The 21,015-nt window shown below is 37.4% G+C and overlaps 1 protein-coding gene across 1 annotated transcript; it reads left to right on the top strand.

The window, feature by feature from the left end:
• Window positions 1–1,328: 1,328 nt before the first annotated feature.
• Window positions 1,329–19,088, top strand: Smp_041750 (hypothetical protein; the record flags this gene model as incomplete). The annotated part of the gene is given in 4 exon segments (XM_018797186.1): window positions 1,329–1,480; window positions 13,417–14,365; window positions 14,370–17,338; window positions 18,867–19,088. Coding segments are annotated over 3 exon segments (4,068 nt in total). The 3' UTR covers window positions 17,337–17,338; window positions 18,867–19,088.
• Window positions 19,089–21,015: the final 1,927 nt, after the last annotated feature.

Here is a 21,015-nt window from a genome sequence, read left to right as displayed (position 1 = left end):
CAAACTCAGTTGTATGTGAGCTGCTATAGTAGCTCACCTCCAGCAAACATAGATACAAAACAGTGTTTGTGTTTGCGAATAAAAAAAATGTTAAACTTAACAGGACAGTAAATATCGAAGTTTATGAAATTTAGATATATGATAGAACTACCGTGTAAATTATTACAAATACGTGCAAGCTTGAGTTCGTGTGTGTCTGTGGAGCCAAATTAAATAACAGAGCAAAATATGTTAATGTTTTAAGAGGTTTATACGCATTGACATCGGAATATACAAAATTTTGTCGAATATAATAATAGATAAATTAGTTTTCGATGTGCACATACAAAAGGAAGAGGAAGGAAATTAGCATCTGAAGATGCGAAAGAAATTATTAATTCGAAATCGTAGCTATGTATCGTTCAGGCCATCTTACTCTTCGACCATATCTTGTCGTTACTGGATTCTCTTCGTTTTTCTTCGTCGATGTCGTTGATGATTGAGACTCATGTTTCGGTGGTTCGACGATTTTCGAATGATCTGTGTGTACTGGCTGATCGTCAGCTTCGATAAAAGCTGGTTTGACTCGGTCTATGCTAATTGCATCCGTTTTTCCGGCTTTATCTACCGTAATAGTTTTATCATTTCTTCTAATAACTTTAAATGGACCATCGTCAGCCGGTTGTAAGGGACCCTGCACATTATCCCTTCTGATAAACACATGGGTACTGTCGCTCAGTTTTTTTGGTATGTACAGTCGGTGTTGATGTTGCCTTGGAAGCGTTACTCTTAAATTACTCATATGCTGCTTTAGACGTTGTATGTAGTTGGCCAAATCAGTTGGAACACTTTTACCTGAGGTGAAAAACTCTCTTGGTAGACGTGAAGTAGTTCCATAAACCAACTCTGCTGGGCAACATCCTATATCTTGTTTAATTGTTGATCGCTTAGATCGATCAACCGTAACAACCTAAAACGTGAGATATTTTTCGATACGAATAAATCCGTTTGTATAGCTTCCAGAGCCGTTTAGGACGTATCGAAAGTGACTTTGAAGAAGTGTGTACAAAAGATTCAAATTCGTTCAATAAACCTCAAAATGATTAAGAGTCCTTTGCTTCATTTTTTGACGACGGACTATCATACGCAACACTTGAAGATCCCTTTGTAGAGTTGAGCATCTTATAAACCTTTTTAATGGTATTTCTGATTTATTTCTCTTTAAAGACCTGAACTTCTAACCGGTTTTATTTCCAAATACTACTGCATCTGATCGAACGCCAGGTTATCCATTAGTAGTTTTTGTTTGTACCAGTCACCAGTGAGCGAGATTTGGTCTTTCTCCGAAGATGGCGTCGTCCTCTGCAGCTGAGGGCATGTCCATCACTAAGGGAGGAAGTATATTAGTGAAAGTTGAAGATCTCACTGGAGAATTAATTTCTGTCAAGCTTATAGATGGGGATAAAATCTTCCGTGGAATATTACTGCAAGAAACTATTGGGTAGGGTAGTTTGATCGGTTTTTCGAAACACTATTACCCATCTTGAGATTAACCGGGTCTAATAAAGGTTAATGATATCCAGTAATCCACAATTTCCTGCTACTTTTTAAGCCCTGAGACAAGGTTCCAGTTATTTGACTAGATACATTTAATAGCTCGATTTTGAATTGTATATGCGTCACATGGTTAGTCCGTCTTCACATATTCTCAGACTTCGGCAAAATACCTTCTAGTTAACTTGATTATAGTTGCTCGAGATTCATATTTTCACAGTATTGGTGTCATTCACAGTTATCCACAATGAGTTGTGGTATTCCTCTCTAGGATGCTTATAAGCTTCACGCTTGTAGTCACCTAGGGTTCAGATCTCAAGTTCCCTTGTTTGTTATTCTCGTTAAGAGGAGAAATCACTCACTTGTCACTATATAACGTCTTTTTCTGCCCTCCATTTAAATTTGTCTAGAAAGGCGTCTGTAATGAGTTTTCGAGTCACCACATAGTTTATATTTTCAATATACTTGTAGTTGCTGAAGTGCTCACTGCGTTAAGTTTATTCTCTTTGCTATTTTGAGGTCTGATGAAGGTTCGTTTCTGTGGAAACGGTTAGTCAGTAACAGTTCTTTACGTTGGCTTAGACAACCGCTTCAAGCTTAGTAGGTTAAAATACACATTTCCCGAAATTCTTAGTGATGTATAGTAGGATACCTAAAAAAAGTGGTATTAAAGTATGACAATGGTTTTTACCCGTATAGAGAGTATTGGCTTGTATGTTAACAAGGCAGATGATAGTCAAGTCATGCACTTGATCAGTTGGAAATTAGTGTTCATAGGCATAGCATGAGCTTTGCATCTTCCGGGTGAAAGTGCTTCAATAAGACTGGTAGGACCCTAAAATTCCACTCAGATAGTGGTCGAGAAGTTCGTGTACGTGGGTAGCTGCGTGAGTGCTAATGGTGGCATGAGTGATGACATCAATTCATATATACTGGTTTCCAGAACGTCTCAAACCAATCTGGGCCATCTCCGGCACCTTTATGATGTTAGTCTGACTGTTAAAGGTCTGAACTGCAACGCGTTGGTGAGAGCAGTTTTACTTTATGCTCGTGAAACCTGGCCTCCGCGTTGGAAATGTCGGACTACTCTGTGCCTGGTCGTTGTCTGTGAAGGACCGCTGACATTCAGCCACATCATGTTAGCAATGCAGAAGTTTGGCAACGTGTGTTCGGGCACAGTGGCGGCAAATCGATTGGTGTCATAGTCTTGAAACATCGACTCCGGTGGCTTGGGCATGTCTTACGGATGTTGTCCCAGCAAATTCCACGTCGTGCATTATTTGTCGACGCTGGGACTCGATTTTGTTGGTTCTTCACATTTCCCTGGTTGAAGTCTTAGGAATGATGCCACACTGGTCTGAGGCGTTATCGAAGATGACTTAAAATGAAAGCCAGTATGGATCCTGCTGAAAACTTCTTTTACTTCATAAAAGTGAACGTAAACTCTTTAACTGAAGGAATTCTTTCTGATTGTATTTGTGCTTACTGAACTGCCTCTCTCATTATTATTGTTGTCATTTCGCTCATACACTTATTTCTCTTCATTGTTGCTCTTTTTGTTATATTCAACCTTCATTCTCTATCTCCACAACCTCATCGTTACTGTGTGGTGCATATGTATTTGGTGTCCCTCACACCAATGTTTTCTCAGCCCAGACGTTTAGAACGATGGGCAGAACACTTTAAGGAGCAGTTCAGTTGACCTTCAGCTACTGCACAACTACCCACTATTCCCAGACAGCCTGAATGGAACATTGAAGTAGGTCCCCCGACTCTAGCTGAAGTTCAGAAGGCTATAACTAATCTGAAACGAGGAAGAGCAGCTGGTCCTGATGGATTGGCTCCAGAGGTCTTTAAATATGGTGGTCCGATTTTAGCGACTAGGTTGACTAATATTCTGACTAAAATCTGGGAGTTAGACGTAATCCCATCCGACTGGTCACAATCACTGATTGTCCCAATATATAAGAAGGGGTCCAAATCATCCTGCGATAACCATAGAGGGATTAGTCTGACTAACATAGCATCTAAAAATATTAGCCTCAATAATTACCGGGCGCCTAACTAAGACTCGTGAACTGCAAACACGAGAAAATCAGGCTGGCTTCAGACCTGGTCGTGGCTGCATTGACCATATATTCACTACTCGTCAGGTTTTAGAGCACGGACATGTTTATTGGCGTCCGACAATGATAGTTTTTTTTTTTTACTTGAAAGTAGCATTTGACTCTGTAGAACGAGAGGTTCTGTGGCAGTGTCTGTCATTAAAAGGTCTACCTCAGAAGTACATAAACCTTGTGAAGGCTCTTTACTCGAACACTACCAGTCGAGTGAGAGCTTATGGCGAACTGTCATCTGATTTCACAACCTCAAGTGGTGTTCGACAAGGCTGTCCACTATCCCCATTTTTGTTTAACTTCATTATAGACCTGTTGCTGGAAATAACACTCGTCGACTGAATTTTCAGGAATTGATCTCCTACCAGGGGCTCCACTAAGCTACTTAGAATACGCAGATGACATAGTCCTGTTTGGTGAAGACGCTGACAAAATACAGAGTCTTCCGTTAGAATTGAGTAATAATGCCAGGATGTGTTGGGATGCGTTTCTCCCCATCTAAATGTAAATTGTTACTACAGGACTGGTCTGCATCAACACCTGAACTAAGGATAGGGAGTGAAGTAGTCGAACGCTTCGACAACTTCACTTATCTTGGAAGTCTGATCAGCCCTAATGGGTTGGTGTCTGACGAAATCTCAGCACGGATTCAAAAAGCTCGTTTGGCCTTAGTCAACATATGTCACCTATGGCGAAGGTGGGATATCCGTCTATCAATTAAGGGATGAGTATACTGCACAGCAGTTCGCTCTGTTCTACTTTACGGCTGTGAAACATGGCCATTAAGAGTAGAAGATACTCGTAAGTTACTAGTATTTGATCACAGATGTCTTACAAATATTGCTCGCATCTGCTGGGATCACCGGGTAAGTAATAGTGAGGTTAGACACAGGGTATTAGGGAATGATGGTAAACCAGTTTATGGGGTGATGAATCTTCATCGACTGAGATGGTTGGGCCACGTGTTACTTATGCCTGAACACCGATTACCACGACGCGCTATGCTGACCAGTATTGGGGATGGTTGGAAGAGAGTTAGGGGCGGCCAAACCAAAACGTGGCATCAAAGCTTGAAGTCACTAACTTCTAGTCTGAACCATGTTGGCAGATACAGAGTACCTGGTTGGGGTCCGCGTGACTATCGTAACCAATGGTTGGAGACTCTAGGTGACATGACTGAGAATCGATCACAATGGCGTAGGTGTATACACTCTCTATCTTCCCTTAAACCTTAAGTTTAAAATTGCTTCATAACGTTCTTCCTTCCCATACTATATCCCTATATACAACCTATCTTTTATATACTACCACCACTAAATTAACTATTTCTATGAATCCGGTATTCATCTTATTGTGCTAACGAGGTATGGCAACTTGGACTGATGCATATGTGTGCCTGGTCCTACGTTGTAGCTGACTGACACCAATGTTTGTGTTCGAATATATAGCTAGATAGGTAAAATAGACTAGATAAACTAACTTCTTAGGTGTTCCACTTGATTTCCCTACTTTTGTGAAGAGTTAACCTAATGCTGGTTGAGATAGTTGCGAAAATTGAGATCTTTTTATTATCAATTTCTTTTCTCATTCCTAAACACTAGGCTATGTGAAAAGCCACTGTTTCGGTCGATGCTTTTTACACCTACTGAAGCTATCCTCGTTGACAGGATATATCTTCGCGCTACCCTGTTTCTTCGTCTGAACTCAATAAAGGTATACCTAATGGTGCAGACCCATGGTTGGTTGATTCTTTTGAATTCTAGCCATGCCAATAGATCAAGCTTTAGGTTCTTGTAAGCTGATGTTGGACGCAGCAGTAAGTGCTGGTCATAACCTAGGCGTTGTATATTTCCTACTTACGTTTAATTATTGTTATTGGGACTGTATGATTTGTCAGGACAACGTTGTAGAAGGCATTTGGTGCTACTTTGTTGCCCGAGTATTACTTATATTTCTAGGATACATTTTGCCCTTTTTACTTGCTCATTGAACTTATCTGCCATGTTAACTGATTAAGTGTTGAATATCAAGAATGGTGGTAAGCCGCTTGGTGTAAGCATCGACTTTCATCGATTTAAGTATTTGGGACGCATTAAATATTATTAGCTTGTGGTTATATCTCAATGCTATGCATACGCGTCTTAGAATTTTAGTGATAAACTAAGAACCAGATAGCATTTTTGTTGGACTGTTCAGCGCCATAGGTGGCTAATACAACTCTTATGAATAAAACGGATTGAGTGCATGGAGTGACGTGAAAAGTTATAATCTCTTACCTTTTGAAATCATTAAGTGAAATCACATTTCACCGGAGCGTATCACAAATATATGGACTAGGGTGAGACTGTAGCTCATTGAACTCCAACTATCAGGTGTTCTGCTTTTTATTCTACAGATTTACTCTTGAATCATATTGTCTACTCTTGATTTTCCATACTACCACATATTACTACCACTCTAGCTTGTCTTGATAATTTCATCCCACCGTGCTGATATGGTCTGGCGATCAATACACGTGTGTGCCAGGGTCCACACTGTCCGTGATTGATTAACTATCAGATCTCAAGTCTTAACTCTGCTGTTATTTTTCTAATCATATCACTCAGTGCCTCCGATGCTCACTGTTGTTTGAAGCGTGCTATACAAGCCTGTAATTGACTGCTAAGTTTCGTTAATTTATCTGATTTAATAAGGTGATACACGACAAATCAATTGGTAGGTTATGTAGCCTTCCAATTACTAGTTTAGTCTTGTCCACATCTGAAATGGAAACGTCTTGTCAAGTCATTGGTTCACACTTTAGTCTCTACATAAACCGGTGTTAAAGCTCATTTAGGTTAATAATAATTCGTTCACAACTGTCATTCCTCTTTATACTTTCAAGATGTATAAAGGAGAATAGTTGGGTGTATTATTTCCTGTTCTCTTTCATTTAGCTTTTGCTTACCATGGAGCGGTGACTTAGTGATTAAAATCTTCAACTTCTAGCCACTCCCGGGTTCATGTGTCGCTTCAACTACCTCGGTCTGAGCATCTGAGAAGTATCACTTGCCCTCACACTTAGGATGTGACTCATACCTTAGTATCTAGTAAATGAGTTAATTTTAATTTACTATTCTCTTACCGTTATTTGGTTGTTGGTTCCTCTTCCACACTATGTGCTAATTGCTACTTTTATGTTTTGTTGCTTTTGTCAATCTGAGTTAGTTTCCGCCTTTATAGACAATAAAGAGATAAATCCGATCAGCCGTTTGTTGTTGAGGGAGGTTTATCATTAGCGATTGTCGTTGTGTTACGGATGGTTTTAGTTTTTACCAAACATTAAGTGTTTTATTTTTGTCCATGACTTATTTTGTCCATGATTTTGACAACTAAACTAAAGGCGTTAAGTTAGCAGTCTATTAATGTCTAGCTATCACATTAAGTGACTTCATTGAGGGCTGTACCATGACATCGAGTTGCCTTAGTATTTTTAGTCGGTCATTCCATCCTGTAGTTTACTATGTTAGCATTATAAAAAACCGAAAAACTTATTTCAGTAAAGAAACAACTGTACAGCAAACAACTTTCCAAAAAAGTACTGAAATTACCTTTATGACAATTTTCATATCTTATATGTTTTCTCTAAATCGGTTGTTAAATAACGTAAATTTACCGAAGAACATTCTGTCGTACACATCACAGTTGTTGAGTGGTTGAAATACCTAGTATGCTACCTTACCATCAACGTTTCGATAAGAAGACTGTTTTATTACCGCATATTTCAAGTACGTAGTAGCTTGAATTTAACTGATTGTAATTCGAAAAATGTTATCGTGACGAACCTTTAGCCATCCCAGCTATATATATATATATAATCACCGATGTGCTACCTGGTGTCCTCCCTCTGTATCACAAGCCTGGACTCAGATTGATCACATCGCGATCAACTACCGCTGGCGTGGTTGTGTACAAGACTGCCACTCCTTTTGGAGTACCTATCTGGACTCTGATCATGCCCTGGTGTGCGCAAATCTTACCTTACTTTTCAGTGGCCGACTAATTGATCGTCCTAAATGGATTGATGTCAGTAAATCGGTTGCAACTTCTGTTGCAAGTAAGAATCGAACCGAGCTAGCTTCTAGGCTAGCTACCATCCCACCGAAAAGTATAAATGAGGATTGGTTGCAACCCCATGACACCATGAAAATGGCGAGTAAAGCCGCTTGCGGCTTCGCAGAACGTCCCGCTTATAAGCACTGGGTTTCTTCTTACAACTCATCAAAACCCGTCGTTCTACTCCGGGTGACCGTGAGTTTGACCATGAACGAACGCTGTTACGAAGTGAAATTGAACAAAGCTAAGGCGAAGTCGTACTGTTGTTTGTACAGAGGTGTCACGACAATAAGGTGTTTCCTTCAGACAACCAGCATAACAGCAGTGCTGCCTTCCCACAAGGAGGGGCGGGGTTAGAATAGGTCGACCCTAAAAATGCACACCTCGCCTTGTCACAAGGATATCCGTCTCTGACGGTAAGGTCCCAACAAGTACGGAGGTAACACAAAGATTACCCACAAAAAGGTCGTGTGTGACCGACCTCAAGCACTTATCCCTTGGGTCTGCAGTCACGCTCACAGGTCACTATTTTATTTTATTTAAACACATAAATATTGGTATAAGGAGGCACCGAATAGATGTGTGCCACATAAGTCATTTTAATTGTGTGAGGGCTGGAATGCTGCCCGGGTACCCAGACCGGGGCAGATTGTTTTCTTAGGTAGCCATATCCGGAGCCTTTGACCTAGAGATCTGATCCACAAGGCAGTGGAGCATCATGAGGAGATACAGTCCCATGGTAGTCGGTGACCAACAATGGTTCATACGCTATTTGCTCCCTCAGTATCCTGGAGCCCATGTGCACCATTGGTTTGGAATCAGGGTTTTCCAACTCCCCTAGGTGAACTTTCCGCGTCCACCAACCCGGTCAAAGCGCCGGACATTCGTTCTCCGTCCTCTCAATTTCGCAAACCACACCCTCGCCACGAGAAGGCAGTGAGTAGGACTTCCCTGGCAGAGGCTATATATTCGCGTGGCCATGTGAGAGCATTTCGAGAGGGAGAGCGGACTCTCCCCACTCTCGGCCGTACCAGGGCTTTTTGGGGCGTGGCGTTGTGGTATGAAAGAAAGCTGCAAAGTGCTGGCTTCTGTTTGTGGACTAAAAGTGTAGGTATTCTGAGGTAAAGAGTAAATGCGTCTACTCTAATTATCAGTCATTTCATCCACCACGTATTTTCCGAATGCTGCTAAATAAATATTGGTCTCCTGTTAGCTGAGAAAGAATAATTTTAATTTCTTGAACACTACCGTTGCTTTTATCTAAGTAATATTGGGTATAGTATCTTTTCCTTCTTTCACCGTTAGATTTCAAGGATGGATATGTACTTAACTCTGGTCTATATCATTTTGCCTCATTCATATTTTCGTTATTATGTTGTAGGTATCATAATTGCATAGAAATGTCCTCTGAAAGTCATAGGACATCTTAGATATGTAGAATTTTAATCCAATCACTACTATTATCTATATTTTAGATGTGATGATACGATGAGTTGATCTACTTTGGTAATATATATTCTCACTATATAACTTTTTTGTATCAAAGATAGGTTTGTGTACTTGGTTTTGAACCACAATTTTTCTTGAGTGTTAGGGAATGTTCTTGATTGATTAAACTAACTAGAGCAGAATCCGTACTTGGGATTCGTTGGGTGAAAGTCAGTTTACTTTTGTGATTAATCCATCTCTCCAAGATAATTTCAAAAGCCCTATGTTATTTGAAGACACCAATGAGTATAATTGGTGAGAATATAAAAGTTTAGCTCAGAAATACGAAAATAACCAGTTCACAATCATTCTATGATATTTATCGTAATCAAACGAAGGGTGAATAACATTAATTTTAGTAATTATTAGATGACACCCGATGTCATGTTTGTCTAGTCTTTAGTGTTTATCGATCAAGTCACAATACGATCACTATTCTAAGTAATGGGATGTTATATGCACTATGCTTTGATATGAGGTGGGTACTTTTGCTTCTTACCAATGACGTACAACTAGTTACCTGGTTCCTTTAAATCACTTTATTCTCAATTTGTGTAGGTATTTTGAACTCGCCACTTCTTGCAATAGTGTTTTTCTAGTTTAATTAATCTAAACATGTACCTTTCTAGAGTAGCTGCGAAACTTCAAACGATTCTGCTGGTGGGAGAGATCAACGAGAAAAATAAACGACAAGCACTTAGCAGTTACCAAGAAAGTAAAGTAAGACTTGAGAATCAATGAGTTTAGCACAATAATGTTTCCGAGATTCTCAGAAAGTGATGGTCACACGTATTTGTTCATCAACATTGTTTGGTTTATTATCCGATCAACGACTATCTCGTGGATGTGGTATTAGTATATGTATTGGTTAGCAAAAATAATTCTAAAGTTAATGTCCCACTTTTTATCAAAGAACCCTTTGATAGGCGTTAACTCTACATTCCATCCCCGGCTGCCTTATTCGATTTGAAACTGACAATTCTGTGTTAAAAAATCGATTACAATTTTGATCTAATCTTATTTCTATCAATCATTTCAAAATATTGGTCGATTTCAAATCCAACTTAAGCAAATATGATTCATATTCAATAAACCTTTCATTTCATTGTATTGACCGTATATATTTACTTGAAGGTCGTATTTATTTCCTTTAAGACAAATTTCATTTAATCCTGCTACTAGATTGGAGAAAATTATCACTCCAGTCCTGCCACAGTTTCTGGAAGTATTCCATATACAATAATTTAAAAAGATGTTGACTTCCTGAATCTTCATCCAATATTTTTGCTAAAAACTAGTGCTTATCATGACCAGTTTATTTACCAATCTATATTAGATAAACCATGTACCTCAATAATCTATTTAGTCTTCATGAGGATACCATGAATATACTGATTTGTTTTGTGTCTGGAAATGATGATATTGGTTGAATTTAATGTTCACTTAGTACTCGGGAGATCCAGCTTTAAATGGATGTGGTTTATTGTCTTAAATGCATGGACAAAACCGTGGTAACTAATTTTTGTAGGTTTAAGCCATATCAATGTGTGTAGAGTACCTGGTTGGGGTCTAGGCTATTGTCGTAACGATTGGTTTGATACTTTGTGTGACATGGTTCGCATTAGTAGAGTTACATTCACTCCTCGTCTTCCTCTAGAACCTGAGTCCTGAAACCTCCCTGTACCTTTCTTTTTTTACTACCGGTGCTGTTACTACTTCTACTACTTTGGGATTTGTCTTGAACTAATTTTCTTTCTGTGCTGATGTAGCAAGGCAACTTAAATCGACACGCATGTGTCAGGTTCTACGTTGTGTACGACAATGATTTGTGGGTCTTTTAATATTTTCTTGCTTATTATCATTTTGTCTATTAATAGTAATATAGTTAAATATCAACTCTTACTAATCCAAAGATAAATGTGTTGTGTTAAGGACGTCACCTGAAGCTAATGATCAAGTTCTATTTATCTATATCTATAGTGGTATTGGTGTACGAGGCTGTGTTTATGTGTCATGTTAGTCAAACGAACATTTGTTGTAGTACCCAATAGTGAGTTTGTGTACTAGAAAATGTATAAAATACTGCAAAGTTACCCAAATGGATTCATTTAAAGTATATTTTAATACGGACAACTAAGTTATAAACTTTCCAAAACATCAAACAACAGAATCGTTGATAAATGATGTCTTAATTTTTGCACATTTGGATGTTTAACATTATTTGTAGAAATGTCTTGCAATGTTTTGCAATTGAATGTCTGATATCCTGCCTTCACACTACTTCTTACTAATATTTCCCCACATGCATATTTGACTTCGATTGTTGTTTCCACGCTATCTGACTGAAGGTGGATCAGGAACGTTTCAGTCGCTAATTATTCTGCTAGCTTATTTGGATTTTACGGTAAGAGAATAACATACGTTATTGGAAATCACTGATTAGCAATTCTGCGGGACTTCCGCTGGATGTCAGGATGATCTTAATGAATTACAGCTCTTGTTGGTTTCTGTTTTTTTCTATCTTATTGGTTCACTTTTGGCCTAGTGATCTTACCTCAGCTACTGACTAAATACACGATATTATTATCAGTGACTTCTTCATGAACCAATTTAATAGCCTGGTAGGTTATTAGTTTTTCTCCAACGCTAGTTTAAATAGCATGTGGAGATTGGTAATGACTAATCCTTTATAACAAGTTCCAACCACTTTAGTCGGTGAATGTTTGCAGTGGGGCTTGTCACCTTCCTTGGTATTTCTCATCTAACTTCTTTACCTTCTACCCGGTTGTCCCATCATGCATCAGTTATACCTCACTTTTAAAACATACGTAACCCACATAAATACTACAATTTTTGTAACATTTTATAGCCATGAATTAGCACTATTGAGCAGCACTACATCCAAATTTGATGTTCAGTAGAACGTGTCACCTACACTATAATTGATATAAGTGAACTAAGTAGTACTACGTTTCGTCTCCTTTACTCCATTTATTACACTGTCTTCGTTCATATGCACCTGTCGATAAAGTGTAGTGTCTTAAGTTTTGTTTTATGTTTCACGCTTTTTATCAATAAAACAAATTAAGTTTCAACTTAATAAATAATACTACTCTACTCCTGATGAGTCGCTAGATTAAACGTCATGAAAGTTTGTGTATAAACAAGCTCATCTAATATATTACACCACTCAAAGGGAAAATTTATTAAAGGTATATCATTTGGAAATAGAACAGTCTATCATTGACCAGGGAGATTGTACACCGTAGATTCATCTTCGTCATTGTAAACTCCCTGTTGTGCCTAAGGTTTTTAATTGGACCCTATTTTATTCTGGTGTAAAACAATAGTTTTTTGGTTGATAGTTATGACTCAGTCAACCTATGTTATTCGACCATGTGTATGTTATCTCATGCTTCCACTTTTTAGGTATAGCTCAGTATTTATTTCGTAAACATTTGAGTGCCCTCTTTGATGTGGAGTCGGCATTCCAAGAAACGGTTTCTTTGCAAAAGTGAAGTTCATAAAATCAATATTTCACTCGTGTTCGGTAGGTGCTTTGATTGGGACATGTAATGACGATGAATTGTATGTGTAAAGATAAGAATTCTGCAGATAAGGTCTCACTTTAGGGAAAATCATTCACAGAATTTTTCACAAGTATTTTTATGTGAACAGTAAAATGAGTTTCTTGTTAGAAATGTAAAATGAACTTCATAGATAAGATTAGAATAAATAACCACTGGGATTGATTAGTCACACTCCAAGCCCACGGGACAAACGATGTCTCAAATGAAAAAGATTCCTAAATATTAAAAGTAAGTTTAAAAAATACACATGAATATGTACTATCTTGTAGATGTTGGGAATTATGACAGTAATCTAATGTCATTGACTGGGTTGCTCTTACTAGTAGGAAAAGTCGAGAAATTATTGCACGCTGTAAACATGAATCACTGTAACAATTAAGTGCGTAGTGTGTTAAGTTTTAATTCCACAATACTAAGACTCGTTATAGATATTAGTGATTAACCATATTTTATTCAGTGAGGCTTCAAAATGTAGTATATTCTTATTATCATACACGTTATTGTTTTCATAGTGAAATCTAGTGGATGAAATTCTCAAAATTTAAATAATTTGACTGAAGTTGAAATCCGGAGTTTTGTTTTTTTTTTTGTAGGAAATTCAATGAATATGGTACAAATTTAGAAAGAATAACTAGTGCACCATTTTGGCCTCCTCTAAGTGCAACAACATCAGGGATAAATCTCAAAACTATCCCTTGTTCAACAGAACGTTATTCCTACAAATTGGAAGGTCAACCTTCAAATTTAAATGTCTTCCAACCTGATCCAACAAAACGAAGTCATCGAAACCAACCAGCTCCACAATTGTCACGAATATTACGACCTCGGCGATTTGTTTGTCGAAAATGTAAAAAAGCATTCCATTTAGAAGAACATGGTACGGAACTTTCCTCTTCCTTCCTCACCGATCTGATAGATCGTCGCACTTGTGATTCATCTGCCCTAAGTTCAGACAACGAAGTAAGTCATTACCTTCCCAAAAGCAACATTTCTGACCAAATAACACCCGCGATACTCAATGGAAATTCTCAGTCTATTCGACACGTCACTCCACCAATCATCCCTAAACTAAATGAAGAAATGAAGATAAACGTGGATGATTCGTCAAAATCAGAAATTGATTCTAGTTCTGATATACGATCAAAATCTAAAAAGCATTTTATTTCTGAACAGTCAACTAAAACTCCAGAGTCATTAGAACCAAAACTAGTCATGTCGAAGAAACGGAAAGTCGATGTTCCCGATAAGCAAAAGCTGAAGAGGATTAAACTAAGTTCTCAGAAACTCACTGAACCGAATAATGTTAGTAATACAGTCCTGGTCGCAACACCACCTGTCGTTAATCCGGATTCATCTTCCGACCCTGCATTACCTTCCTCCTTTTCAGAGGAAACCAAAGATTTCTCTACTTCTCCAAGCCTAGTCGGTAAGACAAATTCTGTTGATTCTCTTTCGTCTCAGGAACAAACTCGTAAGAACCGAATTAAAGCTCAATATGTATCTGTCACCTCTCCATTTCGCTATCCGTTTGGGGAAAAAAACTAGAATCTCTTCCAAACAAGAGATTGGAAATGTTAGCTCGATTAGCGATAGCAGAATAAAGGTTGAATCAAACGCTATTCGCAAAGGTTCTGAAAAATCAGAAATAAATTCATTAACATCTTCAAAAACGAATCTTGGCGTGCGAAAAAATTCTCGATACCGTACTCGTACTCAGCTGAACCCACTTTCTGTCACTTCGGACTCACTGGGTCCTTCTTGTTCTGTAAAAGATCTAGAAGATCGTTCAGAGGTAGATGAAATTCTACCTAGTGATTCTCTTGATGGTGATTTTCCACAAAAAGAAAATATCCCAAATAGTATAAGCCCACGTTTGTCGAGTCCATCTAAGGAAAAGTATTCTACTTCTGTACAGTTAACTTGCAAAACATCTACGTATGGACACAATTCTGCCTCAAACAATTTTGGGGTCCCTATGGGTGAGACTAATTTCTCTCCACAAAGTCGACGTAAAGCTTTTGATTACGAAAAACCAAAAAACAGATGGATGCGTGAGGCGCGAGCTAGAAGGTGTCAAGATGAGCGAAACAGTATTCCTAGTTCCACTGCCACAAGTCATATTTCATCTTCATCCAATAATACAGATACGGATAACTCTACCTCATGTAATCCACAATCTCCTAGTTTAAACCGACTGCGAATTCGGTCGGGTGATGGATCTAGTGTTAGTCCAAGCGAAAGTGCTTTAAAAAGTAATAACAATGTATCTTCTAAGGTAAAGTTGCCTAATGGATCGTTAAATAATCGTAACAGTGAGTCAGGAGACGCTTCACAGTCTGAAAAATATTTGGACATAACTGACCAAAAGTCTGCATCTACATCTCATGTGTCTCCATGCTTAACCCCGACAAGTGATAGTTCTGGTCTTGCCCTTCCTGTAATCAAAATTAAAATTAATCGAAATAGACAACCTTCTGGGTGTTCGAAAACTGTACCGACACATTATGAAGTTGTTAAGTTACAGACTGGCTCAAATCAACAATTGGCTACTTCGGCTTCTAAAGTTGTGAGTGAACAAAATAGTTTAATAGCGAATGCGAATCCATCTGCTTTGAAGTTAGACATTCAGTGCAATGGTTTACGTTCACCATCACCGTCACCATCCGCCGGTTCTTCAAAGAAGGGATCTACATGCGAGAGTTTAATAATGTCAGGTCCTTTAGTAAGACGCTGTAAGTTACATGATGGCATTGTTTTTCGTGTAGGTGACCTAGTTTGGAGCAAACTTTCAGGATGGCCTTACTGGCCTGCACAGATTACTAGCATACAACGTGTGGTTGCCAATGAAAATGATTTGCCGAATTCTGAACAAGTACGCACCGTCGTGGATTCCCAAGAAAAGTCATCTCCACTTTTAACATCAGAGCAGGTTTGTTATACTGCCTGTCTTCATTGGTTTGCTTGGCACCAGGTGTCATACATGCCATGTGATAAATTGTTTCATTTCTTAGAACACTGTAAACGATTTGATAACAAAAAGAAACGTGGAGTTTTTCGCCAGGCAGTTAATGAAGCAAAACAAGCGGCAGAAAAAAGGCAAGAAACTCACTCTACTGATAGTGAAAGTGACTGGGACCATGAACTTTCGGGCGGTATAGTACACCAACAATCTTTATCTCAGTCATCTGAAATACCTGTTCTTGATGGTTCCAAAGAGTCGGAGGTTTCACAAACTGCATCATCATTATCCATTCCTGACATAAACCCTGATAAAGAAGTGAACGCAACCACGAAACAAAGTAAATATCCTAATAACAAAGTAAGGAAAAGCAAAACCAAAGTCTGTCGTAAGGAACAAGGAGCTTCAGTGTTATGTCCATCAGTTGTTGATTCTTCGAATACGTCCTTAGGTCAAACTAACCTTAATAACATGGACGGGGAAGTCACTGCGTCTATAGAGTCAAAATTACATGTGATATCTAAACGTAGATCAAAGCAACAGACTAAAAATAAGGTTTATCCTAATACTTCTGAAGATAAAAAGATATTGGTAGGAGAGTACGATTCTTTAACAAATACTAAATCTAATGTCCGTTTAAAAATCATTCTTTCGAAACCGAAATCAAAAAGTAAGCTCAAGTGTGCTAAAGTTTTGAGCAACAATACACAAAATTCTTTTGAAAATGAAGTTAACATTTCTTCATTACCAAATTTAGATGTCCCAAATACTGATAACAAAATACATCAAATTGTTGAAAATTCATCAAAAGACACAGAAAGTCCGTTTACTTCAGAAATTATTCCAGAATCAAATATATCAACTACCGATTCACAAGACTTTGATAAAACATTTAGTGCTACACATTCAGAACTCCTAACTCAATTCCCACATGTATTTCCGGATCTCAAAGTTTCAGGTATTCTGTCCGACACAGTCGAAATACCTACATTTTCTGAAGATGAATCTGAAGAGGAAGATGCTGGTCGTCTGATTATTGATCCTGATGTAATGGCTTCAGTCAACGTTCCCTTATCAACTGGAAATCATCATTACATTACTGAGACTTTAAAACAGGATCCAGATGTTCTTCGAGAAGATTTGTACAGTCTTTCTTCCGATAATATGTCCTACAATCATGAACTATCATCTCAAGCATTTGATAGTATTCATCCATACTCTCGAACGTCTTCAACTACTCTCCCACAGTCATCGATGTCTAGTTTTGGTAATCCAGTTTACTCATCCGATTCATTTACACATTCATTTAATTCCTCAACATATTCGACGGAGTGTTTAATATCTCAACCAGTTTCAGTTTATCCAACACATAATCAATCATTAATCCAGACTGTTCTGCCTAGTTTAACAACTCCACCTCTTTTAGCGTCATCAACTGTATCAAACCTATCAGTACCCAGTAGAAGTGCTTATTTTCAACCTAGCCATGTCAAGGTTCCATCAACTACAACGCATAACGTGTCCTATGTTACTACTGAATACTCAACATTATAACTGTAAGTTAACTATATGCTTACTTGCTCGGCACTATTCCACTGACTCCTTATTTTCGTATTTCCGTGCTTATCAACATCACTATACTTATTTTTTATTTCTAAATAACCTGAGACCTTTGAGATTATTACTGACTTCAAGGCGATATTCGATTAGATTGACTGATAGGCTTTGTGAAAGTCTTTGTTTTTACAATCTGTACCAAAGAAGTACACAAGCATTGTGAAGGCTTTTTGCTCGAACGCTGTTGCTCGGGTCTAAGCTTGTGGAGATTGTCATCAGATTTGGGAACATCAAGTGTCTTTCGTTAGGGTTTCCAACTTTACCCATTTCTACTTAACCTTGTTCTGATCATTCTTTCAAGGATAACACTCTCGTCTTACATTTCAGGGATTGACCTCCTGTCAAGTGATTTGCTTAAGATTGTCAAGTTGCAGAGATTTCTGATCACCATGCACTTTTCTGACGTATTTCTCCCTCTTAAAAGGCAAAACATACCTTCATGACTATCTGCGGTAACACCTGAATCAGTGGTAAGAATCATGTAGTTAAGTCTGTTGATTGCTTCACTTATCTTGGAAGTCTTGTGGATTGGTGTTTGATGATATGTTCGCGTGAACCCAGATAGCTGGCTTTGACTTTGTAAACTTTCACCAATTATGGCGTACACGAGATGTTTGTATACTTATTAAAGGACAAGTATGCTGTGTAACAGTTCTGTTTATTATACTTTATGGACCGTAAAACGCAGTTATCGAAAGTAGAGAATATTTGTAGATTATCATTATAAATCAACTCTGGCCAGTTTCTACTATCTTTGCTGGTGTTTTATTAAAGAATTGGTCAATACAAATTTGGACTAGATGAGTCGATTTTGATTAACCAACCATATATAGTAGCAAATCTTGTACAGCTTAAGTAAATAATTTCATCAAAAACAAAATTTTCTTCGTTTTGTAATGTTTTAATAGTTTTGAAAAGTGAATGTTATTTGTAGATAAAAGTCAGATGCTGTTATTTCAATCTTCTATTTGTGGTGCCCAAAAAGAGCTCTAAATTGTAGAATCTCCTTTATTCGGTATGATCCGTGTTTATTTTTGATCAGGCTTTTGTTGTCCATTTAAAATACCATGTAATATAAATTGGTATGATTGAAAGTATTCACGTGCGTATTCAATCTTGTACTCTTGTCCCTTGAGCTACCTTTCCAATTCTTTGTTTGTAACTTTTCTGAAATCTGTCAGTAATTTTATACTGTCAACTTCCAAGTTAATCACGAAATGTGAAGTGATCACACGGACAATCTATCCAATTATGGTGTCCATCTCTATACTTAATACTGTGTTTGGTGGGATTCCGACGACACTAAGAGCGAAAATATATAACACTAGTTGTTATCAGAAAACCATTTCATGTATAGAATTGAGTTTCTAATTAAGCCACAAACCTCCTATTATCCAACGGTTAAATCTCTGACTAGTAATTGGGACTATTGTTTAACAATCTTTATGCTTTTTTTCACTATTTTAGATACATCTCGTCAAGTGATACCACCCAAAAATTAAATTGGAATCTACGATTCACTTCTAGCTGTTACTCGAAATGATTCGTACAAATCATTGTAAAAATATGGTTGTAATTTTCATCATCTTATCCTACATAGATTTATGTGCTAAACTAGTATTTCCAAATATTATTTCCTTCTTATTGTATATCTCTCTTTCAACAACTTTTCAGTACGAGTTAATTATTTTCTTTTTTAAATATTTGGATTTAATTAATCCCTCCCTGTGATGATGATCCTGGCGTTTAACATTGATTTTTTTTTTGCTTACTATTATTTCTTTGGGACAATAAATGAAAACCATGATTAGATTTTCGTTTAGATAACATTTAACAAAAGTATCTGTGAAATGATGATATAATACCTCTTGTTTATTCTTTTGTATATTTTTTTTACATATATTTATCTCAACACCTCTCTTCCGTTCTTTCTCCCTCGCTTGTGATTTGTGATGTTTCTGAACACCATGTGTACATATATACATATTTATTCAATAGTTAACATTGCTTTAAATTATCTCCTGTTATCGTTATTTTCTAAAATCATTGTAAATTATTAACTTCTTTGCTTAAGGTTCTGGGCGTGTGTGTGTGTGTGCAAACCCCTTAGGATTCATGAGTTTATTTAAAATACTGTCTTCCTTCTATTTGTTTTTGTTTTTTTAACTTTGTGTTTAATCTCAAATAATTTTCGCGTTTCACACGTTGAGTTATGGTGGTTGACACTGCTGTTATTGTACGTATATTTGTCTTTTCTTTCGTGCGTCCTCTGTCTCGATTAGAGAATAGGTGTATGATGATTTGTTGAATTTTTATACGATTATTTACTATTTTATTAATACTACGGTAAACTATGTAAGAGATATACAGGTGCATCTATTCAATTTCTTATACATTGAAAGTAGCCAACTAGTGGAAACTGTTACGTCCTTGATCTGTCTACCCACTTTCGTGCCAAGGATAACTTGTCTAATACAGAATAAGACCTTGACGCGATAGGCTGACTGGCTTAACCCTAAGACTAGTATGCGTGAGTTCGAAGTGGGGTAGAAAGACGAAAACTATTCTATCATCTGATTGGCTGACAGGCACGTGCGAGAGAGTAGATAAGACAACGGAAACATTACTTGATTTATTCCCGATTCCGATCTGGTATCCGATTTCAGATTGTGTGAAAAGATACATGAATAAATAGATGGCTAACCCGACCACAACGTACAATAATTAGGAAAATACAATTATGTCCAAGACTAGGAGATTAGAGTAGAAAATAGAGTACAAAAGGTTACCTCTAAATTACAATACCTTTGGAACAAAAAAGGCTAATGATATTGAATCATACATCAAACGAAAGCTTATGATCTGTAGAATAGACTAGGGACAAAAGCAAATATTGCTGTCATACAAGCTTTGAATTAAATGAAATGACGTCCCCAAAAATAGCTTTCGTGGTTTGTCAAAGCTTCTTGTTTGTCTGTTCACATCAGAAACAATAATTGGAATAAAATAATAATAGTTAGGTAAATACTGTCAGTCAGTAGTCGTGAACTTGAATTAGTCGGACATTCAAGATGTAATGATTATTTCTATTAGCTTCGTAATTAAACGTCAGTTTTAGTTTTACTAGTCTAACCATTGGTTCCAGAAAATCTTTGTGTATGATAGTGTACACTTGTGGCTGAAATGAAGACAACTGGTGGAAACTGTTGAGTTGCAGTCGTTTCGATAAACAGCTACTTAAGTCCTATTAACAGTGGTGTTTATTTTTACATATTCGATCATGCTAAGACCTCGTCTCGGTGAGTAATGTACCTTTTCCACTTGTCTCTTGTTGAAGAATTTCTTTGATATCCATCGCTATACATGTGTTTTTGTATAATGAAGGATTCTTTTTGGCAACCACTTTTGTGGTGGAATGATAAGATCGTAGGTAGTACACCTAATTCGCAATTATCGGATTACATAGTTCGACTTCATCCCGCCTAATTTAATTCAGCTGGTCAACAGGAATTGTTAGTCTTGATAAGATAAATCATAGCTTAAAGTCTTGTGTACAGGCCCGTAACTTATTTTTTAACGAAAATTTCAGATTTTCCTTTAGATAACTAAAAATCAC

The sequence above is a fragment of the Schistosoma mansoni genome, chromosome 4, assembly GCF_000237925.1.
Source record: "Schistosoma mansoni strain Puerto Rico chromosome 4, complete genome".
In the NCBI taxonomy this organism is placed as follows: domain Eukaryota; kingdom Metazoa; phylum Platyhelminthes; class Trematoda; order Strigeidida; family Schistosomatidae; genus Schistosoma; species Schistosoma mansoni.
Note: the sequence above shows the minus strand (reverse complement) of the source record. Positions and strands in the feature narration are given on the sequence as shown.